General features: G+C 33.0%; 1 protein-coding gene across 4 annotated transcripts in view; it reads right to left on the bottom strand.

Moving 5' to 3' along the window:
- LOC129944000 (dorsal-ventral patterning protein Sog) overlaps positions 1-18,257 on the bottom strand; it is a 43,009-nt gene extending 24,752 nt beyond the window's left edge. The window contains exons 1-2 of one of the 4 annotated variants that reach the window (XM_056053113.1): positions 17,312-18,257; positions 7,126-7,514 (exon numbers count right to left, since the gene is read on the bottom strand). In XM_056053113.1, the coding sequence (XP_055909088.1) occupies positions 7,126-7,267 (142 nt within the window). In that variant the 5' untranslated portion in view covers positions 7,268-7,514; positions 17,312-18,257. Of the gene's footprint in view, positions 1-7,125; positions 7,515-7,696; positions 8,823-17,311 lie in introns of those variants that run through there. The other 3 variants (XM_056053116.1, XM_056053115.1, XM_056053114.1) reach the window with 3 other exon arrangements.
- Between the last annotated feature and the right edge of the window lie 3,166 nt (positions 18,258-21,423).

Raw genomic sequence — 21,423 nt, 5'->3', positions numbered from 1 at the left:
AGAAGCTTTGAAAGATTTTCAGATTTTGGAAATTTATTGACGAATAAAAATCCAATTTAATTTTTAAGGATATTAATTTTTATGGACGTATAGCTTATTGCCATGTTACGATTTTGACAAATAAAAAATTAATAAGAAGCCAATATTTATTTTGACATTTCAATGAGAGTAAAAACATTTGAAAAGTTATGTTTGTTTTTTTTGTCTTCGAAATGCATATAGTTGGACACACCAACGATTTCAAGAACAAATGAAGCATCGAACACATGCGATGTTCAAAAAATAATTTTTTTCTTTAAATTTCGAAATTAAGAAAAGAAAAAAAAACAACATTTGCATTTTTGAAGTGTTTTTAAAAATAACATGTCTGGATGAAGAAGAGCAAAAATTAGACTACCAACCGGAACCGCAGCATTACTTCCTCTTAAAAAAAAAATATAGTACTATCTGCAAAGCGTATATAGCGAGACATACCTCCTTGTATGATGTATAAATGTACTTTTACATTTTATTTATATACATAGCTATGTGTATTTCTTTTTTAAATGTGCCGTTCCGTCTGCTGAATAAACAAATTCGAGATACACATCTTTTTCATCAAAGAAAAAGCGTTCATCTTCATCTTCGCGTCCCCATCTTTATGTGAGTTTATTTTGTTTTTTATTCGTTTTTCACATCTTCACATGACTAAATGCTTTGCCAGGGAGTGCGTCATGCAATTTTGCTAAATGTTTTTGTATCTCAAGTTGAAAATAATGTTTTCCGCTCCTTTGTAGTCGCACCTCTCTTCTCTAATTTTTCTTTTATATTTTTAAATTGAAATTCACTATTCACTGAGTGAAATAAAACCAAATAAATAACCAAGTAAGTATAGTAAATTAGAATTTATTTACCATATTGGTTGTGATCGTTATCGATCAGATCTTTGATAAATTATAATGCGAAACAATACCTAATGCCTAGAGAGATCAATAACTAAAATGACATGATGAAAAGTTTGGTTTGTTAATGAATGAATGACTGTATCGTTTTTGTATGAGCACATTTTCAATGAGTGTATCATGATGGAAAAGTTTAAGGTTTGATCGGAATCTTCACAAAATTCTTCCAACACAAACTTACTCACGAAATCCTATTTGAAACAGACAGCTGACAGATAATTTGTCATTTTCATGCAATTCTGACAGTTGGTTTTCTAAGGGTTTGTTTGTTTAATTAATAGTCACAGAAAAACAATAAACTTTGACAGATTATGATTTGACTGAACAATTGTCAGGAATTTTCCGAAAAATAAAAAAGTATTTACTGGTATCTCTTAAGTTCAACAATATTTTTTGCTAAGTTTATCTTGTGCAAATGCAAACCAAACCTGGATGCAAGGAGCATTGACCTCACTGATCAAAGTAGGGCAAAACTACTTTGCATTGACAGTTTTATTTTTATTATTTAATCAAAACTAAAAAAAAAAAACTTTTATGTGAAAGGAAGAATATGAAAAAGTGCATGTCGCAATCTGCCAACAAATCCCACGTTAATTTATCCATCGCCCATACTAAAGTCCAAGATTTGCTTTCTTAATAGCATACGCGAGTATCTACTACATGTTATACCTACCTAACAATCCAACTGAATGGAACACGCCCACGAGATCAAAAACATTTCAAAGAATGAAACCGTACAAAACCAAATCAGAAAAAAAAACAACAAAAAAAATTAAATCGTTTGTCGTAAGCCACAACAATAAAGAAGAATTCAGGGTGCGCAGAACATTTAAGCCATCATTCAGAAATGAGACGACTTTTAGCTGGCTAAATGTTGGAATTCTTCGTCTTAATACAAACCGAAGATGTAGTTTGTATATAACCGTAGAGTAGTGTAGGTACCACCTTAACTTCCTTTTGGATAAAGTTTACGATATGAAAAAAAAAATGTTGAAGATGGAAACTTATGGTGACATTAATAATGTGGATGTTGTTTTTTTTTCTACCATTAATTAAACGTCTAAACTGAACGTGCTCATGAATGAAGACGGTGGCCTGGTTGCAGTGCTGGATTAACTGACAGATGAACTTTTATCAATGTTGCTTAATTTGTTAGAGCGAGAATTAGGGGGCATCGAAACTTAAATATAAACATAGCCTTAAGATGTTGGTCCTTTTAGGCTCCGTTTTATGCGTTACGTAAATGCACCAAACAATTCTGTTGATCGTCATTTGAAAAATTAAGACGATAAACTGACAGTTCCTGTCAAAATTTGTCTTATCAGTCAATGGATTCTTTCAAAAAATACAATATGAATTTGAGTTTACCAAAAAAGTAGAAATTATTATATCTAATCTCCAATTACTTTAGAATATTAACATAAATTATATCTACATAAGTACTAATTTTTATATTTTAAGGCTGTCAAACCCGTTAAAATCCAGCACTGGAAACATGTTTGATTTTTATCTATATGGAATATTTTATTTCGTCTGAAGAGATTGAAAAAAAAAAGATCAAAATATAGAGATTGAGGAAACGCGCAAAGGTGTATAATTTTCTACCATCAGAGGCTCGCGATGTTCATTCAACAACATGAACAAAAATATACTTAAATATTATAAGTCTCTGAATTTTTTTGGCGTAGTATTCGCCTACATATAATAAACACGATGTGGTGGGCAGAAGAAGTACCGTGCATCATATATAATATATGCCCACAGAGTCTAGTGTTGAGTCTTTTAGCCGGTTTTATGTTTTTCCGCTGCTGCCGAGATTGAAAATTTATAATATACTAGGCATGATTTTATGTGTGAAGGTGGTTTATAGTCACAACACAGTATTTCTATTTGTATTGGGTGTGTTTTTTGTTTTGTTTTTGTAATTTGCATACGCGTCCCATTCAAAAATACAAAATTTAATCACACTGCGTTGTATTGAGGTAGATTTAAGAATGAAATAGTTTATACATATATTATTGGAACTGAATGGCGGTTGCTATCACTATAAGAGTAAAATATACATATATTTAAATTTGAATGAAATTCAATCTATCAAATTGAAGATAAATCATTTTAATTTTGTAGAAAATCGATATCAATCCTTTTTACCTACGGAAACGGAAGTACTACTTAGCGGTGGTGGAGTGAATTCCTACGGTGTATGTTATCGTTATCGAAAGTGTCGGTAATTAAAATGGCCGCCAAAGTGATACCATGCCTTAAAACTAGTAAATTAACACGCACTTGTCAAAATCAAAAGGAAGACCAAACATTGACTTTTTGACAAATAGAAAAACACCAGATGTCGCTGATTAAAATTTTAAATCGTTTGAGACTATGATACTAAAAAGGTACAAATTATGCCAACGGTCTTACAATTTTCGATGTAACTGTGTGTAAATATGAAGCCAAAGCCGCTTACTCACAGAAGATGAGTGACCTGCTATGTGGGGTTGTCTGCGTACAGAATATAATATTTTAGTTTTAGGTTACAGCACATTCAAGGTGGCGCTTAAGTCGTGCAAAAAAAAACGATAAAATAAATATGCTATAAGCTTACGCCAACGAAAAATTAAACAAAAAAAAGAGATATTTATACATTCAAGGTATCGTGCAGTCGTGCAAAGAATTTAAGCTCATACGATTTGGTGCAATATTCTGAAGCAATTTTGTTTGTTTTTATTTTTCGGTGAAACGAAAAAAGTGTCATATTCTGTTTTGTAAATAAATATGTTTTTTTCATATAAATAAATCCAACCAAATCGGGAAAAACAAAAACAGAAAAAGATACCAACAAATACGAAAGCTGCGGAAGCGAAGAAGAAATCCAAATTTGTTACAAAATCCATACACTGTAGGTAAGGTAGGTATACCAATTCGGTAAACATGCCCATGATTGGGACCAGGGAAATGTAGGTTTCTTTAAACGACCACCTGGTTCCTATACTATTAGTAAAACATCAGGAGAAATATCATTATTTTTTTTTCTTTAAATCTTAAGCCAAATTAATGTTTATTCATGCATGTTCCAAACACACATTTTGTGCTTGTTATCTTTCTTTCTATATAAAACGCATTCCCACACATCTGTGGTGCTATTAAAACAACAATGAAATAACTACCGCCCGCCGGCCTTCCGTCGGTCGGTCGGTTGTGTATATGGAACAGTGTTGGCCTGGGATGGACGGATTCCATGGTTATGGGCATAATACTGATCCTATTCATTAAGGGATAAGGCACCCGAGAATTTCATTAATACTATTCACTGAATCCATAGATGAAGAGTGAAGGGAGAGAGAGTAAGAATATGAAAGAACCAAATGTTTACCTTACAACGCCGATAATATAGATCTATGCAAGGTGAGTAAACCCACTGACAAGACGACGATGACGATGACGACGCCGACGGACGGACGGAGGAAGAACCCTCGATGAAATATATATTATCAACAGGTAGACAAATTGGCACCTCTTTATTGTTTTTCTTTTCTATATTTTTGTTGTTATTCTTCTCATAAATAAGAAGTTCATCATCTTCAACACTATCTTATCGACAGCCTTGCTACAGCCAGTGATACCCAACTAACTACACAAGTGTTATATTCTTAGATTTCCTAGACTACCTGTCGTCGTCTCGTCTCATTTTTACCCGAAAATTCCCAAAAAAAACAGGTAAGACATGAGTTAGAAAGAGAGAGGATGCATTTTTCCTTTTTCACCTCAATTCAACTCAACTCAACTTCTTTCTATCAACCATCCATAGAGATCCCGAAAATTTAAGAAGACAATTAGGATGGGAATTCCCAATTTCCTCCGGATTGGTTTTCTTAAGACAAACACAACATGTGTGTGCGCGATGGAATTTCCATTCAATTATTGCCGCATTCGATTAGGGATGATGTATTATGACAAGTTAAACTAGGCGTTGTAGTAATAAAACAATAAACCGTTTTTATTATTATTTGGGGATGAATTTCTTGCTCGTAAAAGAGAGAGAGAGATATGTGCTGTGTGATGCGCGTTACACTACTTTTTTGGGTTTGTTTAGGTTTACTGATGGAATGGGCGTGAAATTTTCTAAAAGCTTTTGTAATAGGTGCAAATTTATTTATCTAAAAACTAAAATGTCTTAAGAAGTTGGAGGTTTAAAGGACTTGACAACTCAAGTTTTTGACAATTCAATCAATCTATGTGGGTTAAAATTTTGATTCGAATCCAATAAGGAAAGTCTTTCGAGTAATATAATTATAAACGTAGATAAGTCTTTGAGAATCGAATTTTTTGAAGTTTCAGCATCTCATGTTGATCTAACACCTATTTGATGATTTAGAAAGAGTATTGACTTTAGGAAAAATGATTTGAAAAGTATTAGGTACCGCAAAATGTAAATTTTTGACATTTAAAACAATTAAAAGTTCTAATTTATAAATACTTTTTTATGTTGCCAATGTTTATCCACCAATGAATGGCAATAACCTTATAACTTGAAAAAATTTTTTAACTGCTTAGATATTGGGAAAAATATATGTAAACAAGTATTTTAGTATAAATCATACTTTAAAACTCTCCATCTGTCAATTTTGTATGCAGTGGAATTCATTATACTGTAACGTGTGATTTGACAGTTATTTTGACGTTTAATTAAAATCAAAGTATTATAGTAAGTCTCCCATACAAATCATACTTTAAAACTCTCCATCTGTCAATTTTGTATGCAGTGGAATTCATTGTACTGTAACGTGTGACTCAACAGTTATTTTGACGTTTAAATAAAATCAAAGTATTTTAGTAAGTCTCCAATAGAAATCATACTTTAAAACTCTCCATCTGGCAATTTTTTATGCAGTGGAATTCAATGTACTGTAACTTGTGATTTAACAGTTATTTTGACATTTAAATAAAATCAAAGTATTTTAGTAATTCTCCCATACAAGTCATACTTTAAAACTCTCCATCTGTCAATTTGTTATGCAGTGGAATTCATTGTACTTTAACGTGTGATTTAACAGTTATTTTGACGTTTAAATAAAATCAAATACAAACGTATTTAAATGCTGTAGACATAAACTTAATAGTTGTATTTTTTGTTAAATATTTTATCATTTGCGTTTTGTCAAACTGAAAAAGTATGCTTTTGATGAAATTTAAGCGTGTTTTATTGAAAACTGAGAAAATTTTAATTTTTTAGGAGATAAGAACAAAACTTTCTTCGTATGGAATCAGTTAATTTTCAACAACATTTTATGATTTATCTACAGCTTAAACTTTAGACCGTTCTAGGAGCAATGTCTAGGACGATGAATAAGAGACAATACTTCGTGTAATATGAATATGAACGCTCGACGAAAAAAAATCAGAAAGCTTTGAAGAACAAAAGTTTAAATCGATTTTTTATCAATCGTTTGGATTTCTGTTCAAAGCTAGAAAATTTCTTGATATTTTGAAAAATGTATTTAAAAATTGAATTACTTTCAATCCAAATCAATACATAAACAAATATTTATACATTTTTCAAAAAAAAAAAAAAAAAAAACACAGACATGGCGCAGTTTAAAAAAAAAAAGAAAAAAAAACTAAACTGCAAAGTTAAATATAATATTATCAACAACAACGTTAGATTAACATAAGTCTAGAAACAAGCGTTTTAATTAGCCACCTGTCGGTGAATCAATTTAAGAATACTAAGCAGCTCAATGCCGGTTCCGGTAAATTCTTATAAACATATACAAATGCCAATTATAAAAAATCTCAACTTTTATTCTTTAGATTAATTTATACAAGTACATAAAATATCTATAACCATTTTATTTATGTATATTATTAAAATGAAAAAAAAAAACAAGAGTTAAAGCTTGAACAAAAATTCAAATACCTATCTAATCAATATCCAAAACACTGAACACATCTGTATTTAATCATATGGACTTAAACACCTGTGATAATTTGAGAACCCCTGACCTATAATTACTATCAAAATAAACTTTCAATTGTTTTAAATTCATTTAAATGAACCAAATTTAAAAAATATCTATATTTTCAACTTCCCTGAAGCTTTCTCAAAAACCAAATAAACATTATTAATAAATTTCTTAAAAAGACTTTTAAAGGTTGAAACAATATTAAAAACTAATAAATCACTTACCTCCTTGTCGACTTGGACGTCTTGCTTCTGGATCTTCGACCAGCAATGGGGAGTGTCGTCGGGCATTGATTGTTGCTAGAAAAACACTCAAAAGTAGAAACACTACTTTGAATGTTCCCAATAAATTGAGCAACAATGCCATATTTTCACTTTATGTGCGAATTTTAAATCTCCGGTATTTTGTTTTGTGTTGTTTAAACTTTTATTTTGTTATTATTTTTTTATATTTTCTTAATTCAATCATGCACTGTTGTTAAATTAAATATTTATCACTTGTTTTCTTTTAATTTTTCTTCTTCTTGCAAACTCACTTAATTTTCTCACTTAAATTTTTTTTCAAAATACACATAACGCATAAATTTCAAATTTTTTGTAAATTAATCACACATCTTATTTTGTTCACATTAAAATTGAAATTTAAAAACAAAAAAATTAAAGAAGAAATAAATAAATTAATATTTTTTGTTTAATTTATAACTTTTGTTTGATATTTATTTTTGTGTAGAAATTATTAAACAGACAAATTTGTACTTCCAGTAACCAGATCGATTGCCAAACTAACTGAACTTACTGTTCGGTGCAATAATTTAAACTCTCTATATATGTATGAAGGTATGTATGATAGATAGATAGGTATAGATAGAATGCGGCAAGATATATTTAATAGATACTTTATAATCGAAGAAATTTTCTATAAATTTTTTGTTTTGAAGTGTTTGGTAAGCTGAGGGCTTAGAACAGCGTTTTGGAAAATAGTGTCCACACGCGAGATCGGTCGTTGAATAAATAAACGAAAAACTGATGAAAACTCTTTTTCTATAGTCAGAGGCAGAGCAAGATTGGAGGATCGAAGACGACGACGACGACGATCGGATCGACTGCGACAACGAGTGCTGCTCTCAGGTCTCTTGTAAGCGATGCGCATACGGCTATACGGGCGGGCATATACCGCATACCCAAACCCATACATCGATAACAGGTAGAGCGAAAGAGAGCAATACACACATAAAGCACAAGAAAACGACCGAAAACTAACGAGTCGCTCGAAATCGAAAACTATGCGATACTCAGAACTCAGATTCAGATACTCTCTAGCGTCTCTACTCACACAGTGAGTCGAGTATGGTGCTGGTGAGTGGTGACGGTGAGTTGATCGGGGATCCGATCACCGATATCGGATGGTGGTGTTTTTCTGAAGTTTGGTAGTAGCAGTTAGCAGTTAGCCAGCCAGCCAGCGGTATTCGGTATTACTTTGCTTGATTCGCAGTCGCATTCGCATTCGCAATGTAGCAAAGCAATTGCGAAGAAACGTCAAAGGCAAAAGCAAAACCATCTTAACATTAAAATTGAATCTAGCTTGCGCTCGTTGTTGGCTGTCTGGCTGGCTGGCTGACTGGCTGACATGGCTAGTGGCTGTATAGTTGGATGTGGTGCCTTGTGTGGTGCAGCATGGTGCGGTACAAATTGTGCGCATGTGACTGGCTGGCTGGCTACTCGCTCGCGCGCTCAATTCACTTCACAGTTCACACAGATAGTTTTCTGCTATACAACATAACGTTATGAGATGATATTGTCGCATTTTTTCACACATGTACATCGATTTATGCGGAATTTTTGCGTGAATGCACAATACAACATTTGATTACACGACCGTATTTTCTTCAATTGTTTTCCCGCACATGAGTGTATGCGTCCGTCTTCGTCGTCGTGGGGTTGGGGTGGTGCATCACCACACCGCCGCACCGCCGTTGCCTTTGCTGCATAGCCTACAGTGGTGTGTTAGGGGGATAAAAAGACTATACCTACCTATATCCCATAACAGCCAGTCAAGACAGTCAAGCCAAAGCCAGAAAACGGCAGACGCAATGCAATGCAGTTGCATTGCAGTTTGCACTTTTGCAGTACAAGGCAAGACGAAGACAAGGAGGTTAAGGAGAGTGCTTTTTGACAAGATAGATCGGATGGCGCGTAAGAAATAAATGTGCGTATACACTTTGGTTCGGCTTTGGCTGTCTCTGTAGCTGTCTCAACTCGCGATCGCGGGCATGCACCACCAAAAGCAACGAGAGTTGCATATATAGATACGAACGACGCACGATGGCGGCGCTGGCTGCGCTATAGCCGTCGTCGGTGGAGAAGACGCAAATTTGCTCGCTGGAATGATTTTCGAATATTTTTTATTACGCGACGATAATTGCAATTATTTCGTGTACGTATGCGTGCATATTAAAATGAAATAAAAAAATAAAGACGACAAAAGCACAATTGTATTTCGATGCATGCATATCATATACCTAGTGAGGTTTGAGGTATAGTTTATACCAATGGGCGTATTGGGGCTGAGTGTGGGCCTTTATCGTTTTTGTGGGCGAACCTTAAAAACACCTTAAACACGTTTGCAGAGCAGATCAGCGTGGTGCGGCGCGTAGCCAGCGCACCGAATTGTGGTTTCACAATCTTAACGCCATTTCCTGTCGACTCAAATTTTCGTGGGTTCTCTTTTCATGAAAAATATAATAAACAAAACTGAACAAAAACCTTAACTTAGCATTCATTCTATAGAAATGATAAATGAATGAATCTCTATAAAGCTATGAAAAATTTCAATTTAGGTTTGACTGATGATTTTTTTATGTTTATGGTTTTGAACTGTTTGTTTGATGTTTTCAAAGCAGCATAAATAAGGTAGGTACGCACCATAATTTACGTAATGGTAGCATCTAAGCATTAGAGTTGTTTTTTGTGAAAACAAACGAAGCAAACAAAATAGTAAAGGACATATATTATTTGTCATGTTTATCCTAGCTAAATTATTCATTTACGTACGTTTGGGTGATTTCTAATACCTTATGGCTGAATCACAAACACGCTTCAGCTTTGTCTTCCTTTGCGTTACGATGGGTCTGCTTCCAGGTTGCTTTGCATGACATTTCTATTATTTCAAATCTCCAAAGAGCAAATATTTTGTTTGTTGACATTTTTTACAGCTGTTGAGCTGTCAGACAAGCAAATGTCCAGATAATTGAACTAGAGCTTCCGTTTGGAGTCAAATTACGTTCTTTTGCTTACGATTGTCAAACAAAACGTGAGGTTAAAGCTCCATTGTGATATCATGAATTGAATTCCTATGGCTGAGCTCATAAACGTCAGGTGAAGTCGAAGCTGAAGCGTGTTTGTTATTCAGCCATTAATGACATGTACTAGGTTAGTTTTCCGCATGGTAAACCGTTAAAAAATGTCACAATATTTGAGGGGTTATCATGTTGATCTAGTAGGTACAACTATTTTATACGACATTATAAATTACGTTACAATACAGAATTTTGCAATTTTATCCAAACTTTGTACAACATGAGGATCTCCAAAAAAATGACGAAATAAACGGATTATAATATTTCTCCAACGTCACGAGTTTGACGTTTATCAAAAATAAAAAGAAATACTTCGCGTTTTCGAATCGTTTTCTTGTATAGATGCTATTTGAATCTAGATTAATAGAAAATCAGTCAGAAGTACAAAACGAACATAATGGATTGGAATGTCAATTATGAAAAGATTCAAAATCTTATAAACGCGTATAATTCACAAACTTGTGGTTCGATTTCAACTATCGTATTTTTTTGGATATTTAATATTGGATTCAACACAAGAGTACTTTAAACAGAACTGTTCGATTTGGGCAACTTTTATTTTAACTGTTGAATGCATTATTTTTGACGTTTCGATTGCATGTAAACAGTGTCAAAATTAAAAAAAAAAATCTCAGATAGGAATAGGGAACAATTTTCAAGCTCTTTCTTTCGATCATTTGCTTAAGATGACAGTTCCAAAAATTGTGCCGATCAAAATTGATGTTGGTAAAAACTTTTCCAATTTCAGGACGATGTAAACTTTAATATCTGAAAATTTATGAGGCTGAGTAGAAATTAAAATCTTGCACTTGATTACATAACTGTCATTTATTTCGCTGTTTCAAGTTGGTAGAGTTGGAATTTGCCATATGTCAAACTCAGCTGTCATTTGAAGTGTCAGAATATTAGTTGAATGTTTGCCATTTACGATAATAGTTAAAAGAACCTGTGATTCAAAAGTAGCCACTTTTAATAAAAACAAAGCAATATTACTCAAGTTATAGCTAAGATACTGCCCAAAATGTTTAAACATTTAAATAATTCGAATGCTCCCATTTAAATGAAATTGGTTTGCGCACTTGATTGCAAAATTCAAAATTTATAGGGAAATACAATGTTCATAAAAAATGCCTAGCTGAGTGTGTTTTATTTAACTTTATGTTCGAAACCGAAACATGAATGCCCTTATATAAAGCCTTCGGCAATATTCTGGCCTTAAAGGACCTTCACAGAAACTGACATTCGAATCTACATCTCAGTTCCTCCGAAAAGCTTTCGCCAGGCCTAGAAATTGTTGAGGCTATCAAGCAGCAAAATAATAAAAGGTTCGTTAAGTCTAATGGGGGTCTGGATATTTATTACACTCAGATTGCTGCCGGTCGCTCGTCGTCGGACGTTGAAGGCTCATAATATAACTGTGCACGAGATTCTGACTTAATAAATCAAATTCAATATATTTATGTTATAAATGCATGCCTATATTTAAAGCCATAAAATACAGATACACCCTCTACTTATTTGCTTGCACCAAATTTGTAACGAATTCCCTCAGCGCACAGCCCGCTCGGCGCAGTGACCGGGTGCGGCTATAGCTATACGCGATTTTCTTCCCCCTCATACACCTTATTCCACTTTAAAGTCTTTGCTTTATAATATCGTATTTTGATTGAGCTTTTATTTTTGTTTAATGCTTAAGAACATTATTATATTTACATACTCGTACGTTAAGTGTGTCGGTTGATAGTGTAAACTGTTAGACTCCACGGGCTATTAAATAAGTTTGTGCGGGTTCTATGCTCTCTCTAATGCGCTGACCTACCTCAATCAATAACAATAAAAATAAACATAATTTTTATAATGTCTATGGTTAGGTTATAATATTTTTGTTTGTGGTGTGCGCTGATGCATTATTTGTAGGTGTCTAAATTGTTAAGTTTTATATATATGTAGAGTTTCTTTTAGATAAATAATATAATCGTTTATTTAAAAAAAACCTAGGTAAAGCACACCGAAAGTCAATGACGTAGGTACATAATACAAATGAGGTACATAACTTATCTTTACCTAAGTGAAAACGATTTTAAACTCATGTCAAAAGTCATTTATGTACCTGCAGTTAGAACTATGCATTCATAACTTTGAAAAATATTACAACAATAGTTGTTTTTGCTTTCTTACAGTGGGAATATTATCGCATGGTGTTTAAAAATATATAAATTCTGAATATCAAACAACTTTTCTGATGCAATCCAACCCTCAAATATAAAAAATCTATTTCTTTTAAAAATGTCAATAATTAGGTAAAGCACTGAATGCATCCACTTTGATACATGCAATTTTCAATTTAAGGTCTGTTTTGTAATTTTTTTAAGTGAATTTTTAGAAATTTTAAGTTCTATTTAAAAAGCGTTTTAAATGAATATGATGCTGGATTTCTTTTAGCCATTAAATATTTTCATTTTGAAATCGAGGTGAATTTATTTTTGCTATCAGATATTCACAGTTCAATTCAAGGTACCATAATTTCAACTGAACGGAAAGATGTCAAGAATATCACTGAATAAATCGCACAAAATAAAGAACTTTTTGAGCTGTCACTTTTGAAACTGTAATCTATTGACATATGACAAGTTAAAAATACGACAATATTAAGGGCCTTACCAATAATCAAAATTAAAGTTCAATTGAATATTTAACTGGGATTTAAATATATTACCAATAACAATTTTCATAGCCAGGTTAAATTTTATTGTTGGAAAACTGTCATTTTGACAAAACACATAGAAAAACGTGTCAATTAGAAATGTTTAAGGCTAGTTGTGATTGTTTATTGTTGTTGGCAATATTTTATACCAAAATTAATTTAGAAATACTTTTTGTTTTTATAAATGTCCTTCATTTAAAAAATGGCTGCAAACATAATTTGAAAAGGTGTAGGACGACAAATCAGCTAGACCACTTGCGAATATTATTGATTAGAAGTTGGACGATGGTCATTCAAGTTGTAGCGTAGCAAAATTTTTGTAGGAATACAATTTTTGCCTGGTTGCTTTCTTCAATAATTGAATTATCCGAATCCATTTAAGCACTTAATTTTGTTCAAATAACTATCATTTTTAAAAAAAACTCACTAATGTTACTTCAATGCTGTCCTTTTGACAGCGAATATATGTAGCAGATAATGTAATAGAAGGCTTGTAACTAAAAGACTTGATTATTTTGGTTATTAATATACACCCAGAATAACTCGCTGGTAAAATTTACCCAGCAAATCCTAAAAAAAGTGACGCTCCTGAAGATGAAACGATACTCTCAAGGTTACGTTTGGTTAGGCTAAAGTCGGATACACTTAGGCCAGTTAACGATACACTCAAACAACGCACTGAAATTATTAAAACCACTATACAAACATGCACCAACAGTTAAACAAGGCGCTAAAATTATTAGAACTGACTACAAAAACGGTACCTAAACATTTTGCAGTTCGCTAAACCAAAGCACTTTTCGATCGTTTTGAAGCACCTTCTGGTCTAGCAATAGTACAGCTGGTGAAAAGATTTAAGCTATTGGGATAATTTAGTCATATGAATAGAAATCATTGCGTCGTTTAAGATCAAATCAGAATATTGCTTCTTGACCCCAGAGGTTTGTCGGAATAGGTGTTCCACAAAAGAAATTACATCGATTTTTTGCAAAAGAGTTTTAGGTCCTTGTAGGCTTTGAAATGCATCAAGGTTATCCGGATTTTCAGAAATTACAAGAAAACCGTTCTCCTCCTTACCTTGTCAATGTCGAGGTTTTTGAGCTAAATTATTCGAAAATGAAAATGTTTCTCTAACAAATCGGTTTATTAACTTCCCATAGGAAGTTATTGTAATGGGTCTGCTTTGTCAAATTCAAAATTTTGACATTTCTCGAAGTTTCAAGGTCCCTAGATTCGAAATAAAAGATTTTTAGAAAGATGACTGTGCGTGCGTGTGTACGTACGTTCTTACGTTCGCGATATTTTTTTCGACGTCCATAGCTCAAGAACCAGAAGAGATATCTATTTCAAATAAATTTTGTTATACAGACAAAAAGGCAGAAAGATGCAAAAAGGGCTCTTAAGAAAATTGCTTGTGTGCTTTTTTTACCATAGCAGTTTGAAAAATGGTGAAAATTTTGGTTAACCCTAAATATCTTACGAACCAAAAACGCTAGAGACTTGAATTAAATTTTATATACCTAACATATTGTAACGTGATATCAAAGAAGTATATTTTTTGAAAAAACTCCATTTAACGTTTTTTTTTATAAATCAAAAAAACTGACAAAAAAATTTGTCACCTCCAAAATTGTACGACTAAAATATGACTTCATCTCCAAAACAATTTTGTGCAACGAAGAATAATGTTTTTGACATCTGATACAATTTTGGGAAAAATCGAATTGACACTTTTTTTTATAAAAATGAAAATCTAAAAAAACATTACTCAAAGTTGGTAAAAATTGAATACCGATTCAAATATCTTTTCAAAAACTTGAAATTTAGGCTTCAAACTTATTTTATCTTATTAAAAATATTGTTTTCAACATAATGCAAAATTTTGAGAAAAATCGAATTGACAGTTTTCTTACAAAAAATAAAAACCTAAAACAAATTAATGAAAGTTGGTAAAAATTGATTTTCGACTCAAATATCTTTTCAAAACTTTGACATATTGGCATTGTCGACATTCAGTAAATTTTTGAAAAAAATCAAATTGACAGTTTTTTACAAAAAATTAAAAACCAAAAAAAAATTAACAATAATTAGTAAAAAATGATTTTCGACTCAAATATCTTTTCAAAATTTAAGATAAAAGCTTTTAACTAATTTTTGCTTAAAAGAAATATTGTTTTTAAAATTAGGACAAATTTTGGGAAAAATCGATTTGACAGTTTTTTTTACAAAAAATAAAAACCTAAAAAAAAATGTATAAAAGTTGGTAAAAATTGATTTTCGACTCAAATATCTTTTCAAAAATTTGATATATTGGCTTCAACTAATTTCATCTTATAAGAAATATTATTTTCAACATTCGATATAATTTTGAAAAAAATCGAATTGACAGTTTTTTTTACAAAAATAAAACTCTAAAAAAGAAACTATACTAAAACTTTACTTTCGACTCAAATAGCGTTTCAAAAATTAAAAATATTGGCTTCAAACTTATTTTATTTCACAAAAAATATTGTTTTCGATATTCGGTAATTTTTATATAAAAATCCAACAATCCGTTTTTTCATAAAAAATCTACAAAAAATAAAACGCAAATTTGGTAAAAATTGATGTTCGGTTCTTGATATCTGTCAAATTATTTTCATTCATCTAATTTGTAAAAAATTAACAAATGCTACTAAAATTGTTAAAAATTTGTTTTCGACTAAAAATCTATTTAACAAAACTAGACTTTCAAACTTAACTATTTCTTTAACACGAAAACCTACAAACTTTTAAGCAAGACAAATCGACAGACGGGGTGGGAAGTTATCAGTGTGGGTCGCATCCCAGGCTCTTTTTTCAATTCGTATTGGAAAACCCTGTGCAAAACTGAGAACTTTAGATTGTTCCTTTAGACTTGATACAAAATTAAATGTTTGTAAAAAGTAAAATTATTCAAAAAATCTACAAAAAACTGCGTTTAACAAGTAAATTGTAATGCTACCAATATGTCAACCGTCTGATGCAAATCAACCAGATTTCTGTTTAATTTAACATGATATTTTCCTCAAGTCCGTGGCATGATAGTTAGTGTGTTACACTGTCATACCAGAAGTCTTGGGTCCGATCATTGCCTACGCCATCTAACGTTTATTTCATGATTACTGACTCTTTTGAGGAAGTGACAAATTCTCCAAGAGTAATTCTTGTCATGAAAAGTGCTTTCTCAAATTTGCAGTTCGGATTCGGCTTAAACCTGTAGGTCCCTTCCATCTCTGACAACAGTACTCGCTCACAGGAATGGTTGAGAGTTGTAAGTCACTAGGCCCTACTTCTTAACGGACTATTGTGCCACCCAATTTATTTATTTATTTATTTTTTATTTTCCTCAAGCCTAATGTTGGATAGAGGTATTAAAACAAGCATTTTGAAGGGCTTAAAGCTGCAATTTTTAAGAAAATATAAAAAGTCGAGTAGCAGCACTTATTCTTGTTAACATTGTGTAATGATTGCTAGCCGACTATATTTTGATTGTGCCCCACTATGGATTTGTGCTCTTGTGTTATCACTACAAGCCAGCAGAGCAGCGCGGCGGTCGTATAATATTTCACATTGTGGTGTGGTGATTGATCGTTTTATCAACTGATCATCATTATGTATCCATTCGTAGATGGAGAACATTCGAACGAGGTGAGTGAGTCCGAGTATGGATTACACAGATTTAATTGATTGCTTGATTGATCTCAAAATGTGCAAATCCAAAAATAATTATTGAAAAAAAAATGTTTATTATTATTTGTTTTGTTGAAGGCATTTATTTATTTTCCATAACAAGGTTTTTCTTAATCAGTATCAGGAGGCTAAACTTTTATGACTGTTTAAACTGATAAGTTTATTGGTAGGTAAGGTATACCCTACGATTAACCATGCATATATTTTCTTTCCACGCTGCTGTTTGTATCTTTGTGATAACGATTTTTTGAGAATTTATTCATGATACATATATTTATTTAAAGAGAAAATATAAATTCAAATTATTGTCAACCTGTGTTAGGTTAGGTACCTTGCCTTAAACGATAGCCTATACAACAAATAGCTTTAGCTTTCTAACGATCGAGCATGATGGTTCCATCATCACATGAGGGTTACAGGAGATACAAAACTGTTTGCACATTTTACTATAAAAGATACTTTTATGCACACTTCTTCATTTCTTTATTTTTATTTTTATTTATATTTTTACCCAGAGAGAGAGAAAAGAAACGAAACCAAAAGAAAAGAAAAGGAAAACACACGCGATTTTACAGTGTGCTCTGGGCAAAAAGGGCACCAATGAATATATGCAATGGCGGCTAGGCTATATAGTATATACCTATAGGTTGGTGAGGATTGACGAATGGGGGGCAGAACGAGGTGAGGCACATCAGCTAGGCAGGGTGATCGCGATCGAATATGTGGAAAAACGAAGTCAAGAAAATGTATCTCAACGAATCTGAGATAGCTGCGCGCTCTGAGGCTCTAGCTCTGAGTTGAGTCTATATAATATGAAGGCTTGTATGGTACGCGTTTGTAATATTGATAGATCCTAGATGTCGACAATGACGACGGCAATAACGACAACGACGGCAAATTTGACAGCAGCGACGACGCGATGTACGGTGGAGGGTTTGAGGTGGCAGCGGTGGTGGTGTAGGTGACCGAGGCCGCGGAAAAAGGGGTAACAACGAAGAAGGCGGTGAAGGTGGCGGTCGCGACGACTACCACCACGACGACGGCGACGGCGACGACGACGGTGTCAACACGGGGACGACTGCCTCGACGCGAACGAAAATATTTTACTATACACAAAAGCCAGCAACACGATCGATTTGAAACGTCTGGCGCGTCGTCGTTGTATCTATTCTTAAATATTTGTATTTATTTTTAAAATGTTCGCTATTATTTGTAATTTGTTATTTTTTTTTTATTTTTATTTTTATTTTTCTTCACAACTGCGCGACGGGGTGATCAGCGATCTGTGATCAACAACGTCGTCGACGGTCGTCGCGCGAAGCGCTTACAGTATTGGTGAATACTAAATATACTATTTATTTTGTGTACGTTTTTTTTTGTTGTTGTTTTCTTTATTATGCTGGCTTTCTGGCTTGAGCTATCTCAACGCTCAACGTTGACAGTCTTAGGCGAACTGAATCGAGTGGGTAGGCTAAAAGGAAAAATCGGTCGGGTGGCGAGCTAAAAATCGACTAAAACGACTAAAACCGTCAGCAATGATGATGATGATGACGACGAAGTGGTGGCGGTTGTTCGCAATCATGCAACGTGCCTACTATATGAATGGCACACGGCAACGCAGAAATAGAAAACAAACAACAACAAATAGATATAACAACAACAAAAGCACACAAAAAAAAAACGACGTAAAATAAAGCGCAACAGCAAACAACATATATGGTGGCACGGTAGCGCGACGCGATCAGCGACAGCAACGACTAGGTATGAAAAATGGGAACTAGTTCGATGATGATTAGTTTCTTAGTTTTAGGTACGATATTCTTGCCACAAATTTTGTGACGACAAAAATTTAGACATTACGTACTCATTTTTATTTTCTTTGTAGTTTTTTTAATTAAAAAATATTTCGGCCTAAAAGTTTTCGATCTAGCTATCTGTCTGTAGAGATCCAAAAATTATGATAACCTGGTTAAGTGCGATTACAAATATTTTGACCAAAAACATAATAATAATTGAAAAATTGGATAACAAAACAACAATCTGAGTTTTCAATTCGGAATTATACTTTTGAAAAAGGAGATAAATATAAGATTCGAAGCGATCATAGCAAGGCGCGTTAATGTGAACTGACAAACGTTCAAAACAAACATTTTTATCATTACTCATATTGCATCGCATCGTGATTGCAATTACCGTGATCTGTAAATGCGAAAGGTGCTATAGGTATGCACATTACGTTGCACATATAAAACTTATAGTTTAAAGGTATACGTTGCTATACATGTACCAACCCATATGGCTGGCAGCTTGATATTTTCTCAACAGCGCAATGTACACAGTCGCTAATAAACGTATATAGGGGAAGTTAGGGTATATTCGCACCTTCTAAGGAATTAATATTTATGTTACGTTATGGCCCCTATTATGGATGAACGCTGTTTTATAATGTTAAGCTTTTGATATCTAAAACATTTCCTTTTACACAAAATGAAATTTACCTCTTTCTCAATTTGCTTTATTTTCTTTAAAAGAAAATGTAAACATTTGATTGGCTCCCTATTCACGCTAAGGTCTACCAAAGTAAATTTAACGAAGCTTGAGCATTCGAACTTCTGCACTTCGGATTTTGTCCTATATCATACCTTCTTAACTGCTTCCGTTTAGTGCTTTTCAGGGCTTAATTAAAGTAAGTTGGAATCAGTATTTTGATTTAAGGTAGTTAGTCTACTTTCCAGGAGTGATAGTGGGCAGATTGTAATCTAAGAAATTCTGATATTTTACACCGTAATTTAGTGTTGTCTTATATCTCTTACTGTAATTCTAAGCATTATCTGTTCCTTTTAGAGCTTTCAGGGCTTAATTGAAGTAAGTTGGAATCAATATTTTGATTTACGGTAGTTAGTCTACTTTCCAGGAGTGATAGTGGGCAGACTGTAATCTAAGAAATTCTCATATTTTACACTGTAATTTAGTGTTGTCTTATATCTCTACTATAGTCCTAAGCATTATCTGCTTCCTTTAAGAGCTTTTCAGGGCTTAATTAAACTAAGTTGGAATCAGTATTTTGATTTACGGTAGTTAGTCTACTTTCGAGGAGTGATAGTGGGCAGACTGTAATCTAAGAAATTCTCATATTTTACACTGTAATTTAGTGGTGTCTTAAATCTCTAACTGTAATCCTAAGCATTATTTGCTTCCTTTTAGAGCTTTTCAGGGCTTAATTAAAGTAAGTTGGAATCAATACATTGATTTAAGGTAGTTAGTCTACTTTCGAGGAGTGATAGTGGGCAGACTGTAATCTAAGAAATTCTCATATTTTACACTGTAATTTAGTGGTGTCTTAAATCTCTAACTGTAATCCTAAGCATTATTTGCTTCCTTTGAGAGCTTTTCAGGGCTTAATTAAAGTAAGTTGGAATCAATACATTGATTTAAGGTAGTTAGTCTACTTTCGAGGAGTGATAGTGGGCAGATTGTAATCAAAGAAATTCTGATTTTTACACTGTAATTTAGTGTTGTCTTATATCTCTAACTGTAGTCATAAGCATTATCTGCTTCCTTTTAGAGCTTTTCAGGGCTTAATTGAAGTAAGTTGGAATAAATATTTTGATTTAAGGTAGTTAGTCTACTTTCCAGGAGTGATAGTGGGCAGACTGTAATCCTCTTCTGATATTTTACAATGTAATTTAGTGGTGTCTTATGAATATGAATCTTATATCTCTAACTGAAATCCTTAGCATCATTCTTTCCAGACATTAATCAACTACCATTTCCCAAATCAAGTGTTATTTAATTGTGTTTATACCAACTGAGACATTATGGCTGAATCACAAACACGCTTTAGCTTCGGCTTTGTCTGCGTTGCGGTGCGCCTGCTTCGAGCTTGTTTTGAATGACATTTCTATTTTTTAATTCCTCTAAAGAGCATATATTTTGAGTGTTGACATTTATTTGACAGCTGTTGAGCTGTCAGACAAAGCAAATGTTTAGATAACTGAACTAAAGCTTCCGTTTGGAGTCACATTACGTTACATAACGTTCTTTTCCTTACGATTGTCATAGGAAAAGTGAGATCGAAGCTCCATTGTGATAGGATGCATTGAATTCCTATGGCTGAACTCGTAAACGTCAGGAGAAGCCGAAGCTGAAGCGTGTTTGTTATTCAGCCATTAATTACATGCATTTATCCGATCAACTGTAGTTCAGTAGAATCTACTATCTCTCAGACTGTAATTTGGTAGTTCCTTCTTTTTCGGACTGTAATCTAGAAATCTGTCGTGTTGAATTACAGTGTAACAATTTTTTTCATCTCAGACTTAAATAAAGTAGCGTATACCGAATGAAACTATAATTCAGTGGCATCTATATAATATCTAACAGATTGCAATTTAGGGGTGCCTTGTGTACCGGACTGTAATCTAGTAATCTGTCATATCTAAATATTTTTGTTTAAACTTTTAAATACTTTTTTCCTCATCTGATCATTTTCACCACAATTCCCCTATCAGAATACTTATGGCATTACCATTAAAAGAAACAAAAGTTCTGATAGATCATATTGATCAAAGAAAGAAAACCCAAGAAGATAGGAATAATGTGGCAGTATTTATATGGGCAATTAGGGGAGACTTCAAGACTAATGCCAATGGTGGAAGTTGTTTTGAAAACAGTGGGAACAAACAAATAGCAGTGTTGAACAAAATTGAGATTTTATCGAATTTTTTGACAGAAATCTAATAAGTATCTAAATTC

Source organism: Eupeodes corollae, chromosome 2 (genome assembly GCF_945859685.1).
Source record: "Eupeodes corollae chromosome 2, idEupCoro1.1, whole genome shotgun sequence".
Taxonomy (NCBI): domain Eukaryota; kingdom Metazoa; phylum Arthropoda; class Insecta; order Diptera; family Syrphidae; genus Eupeodes; species Eupeodes corollae.
This window is presented reverse-complemented; position numbering and strand designations above follow the sequence as displayed.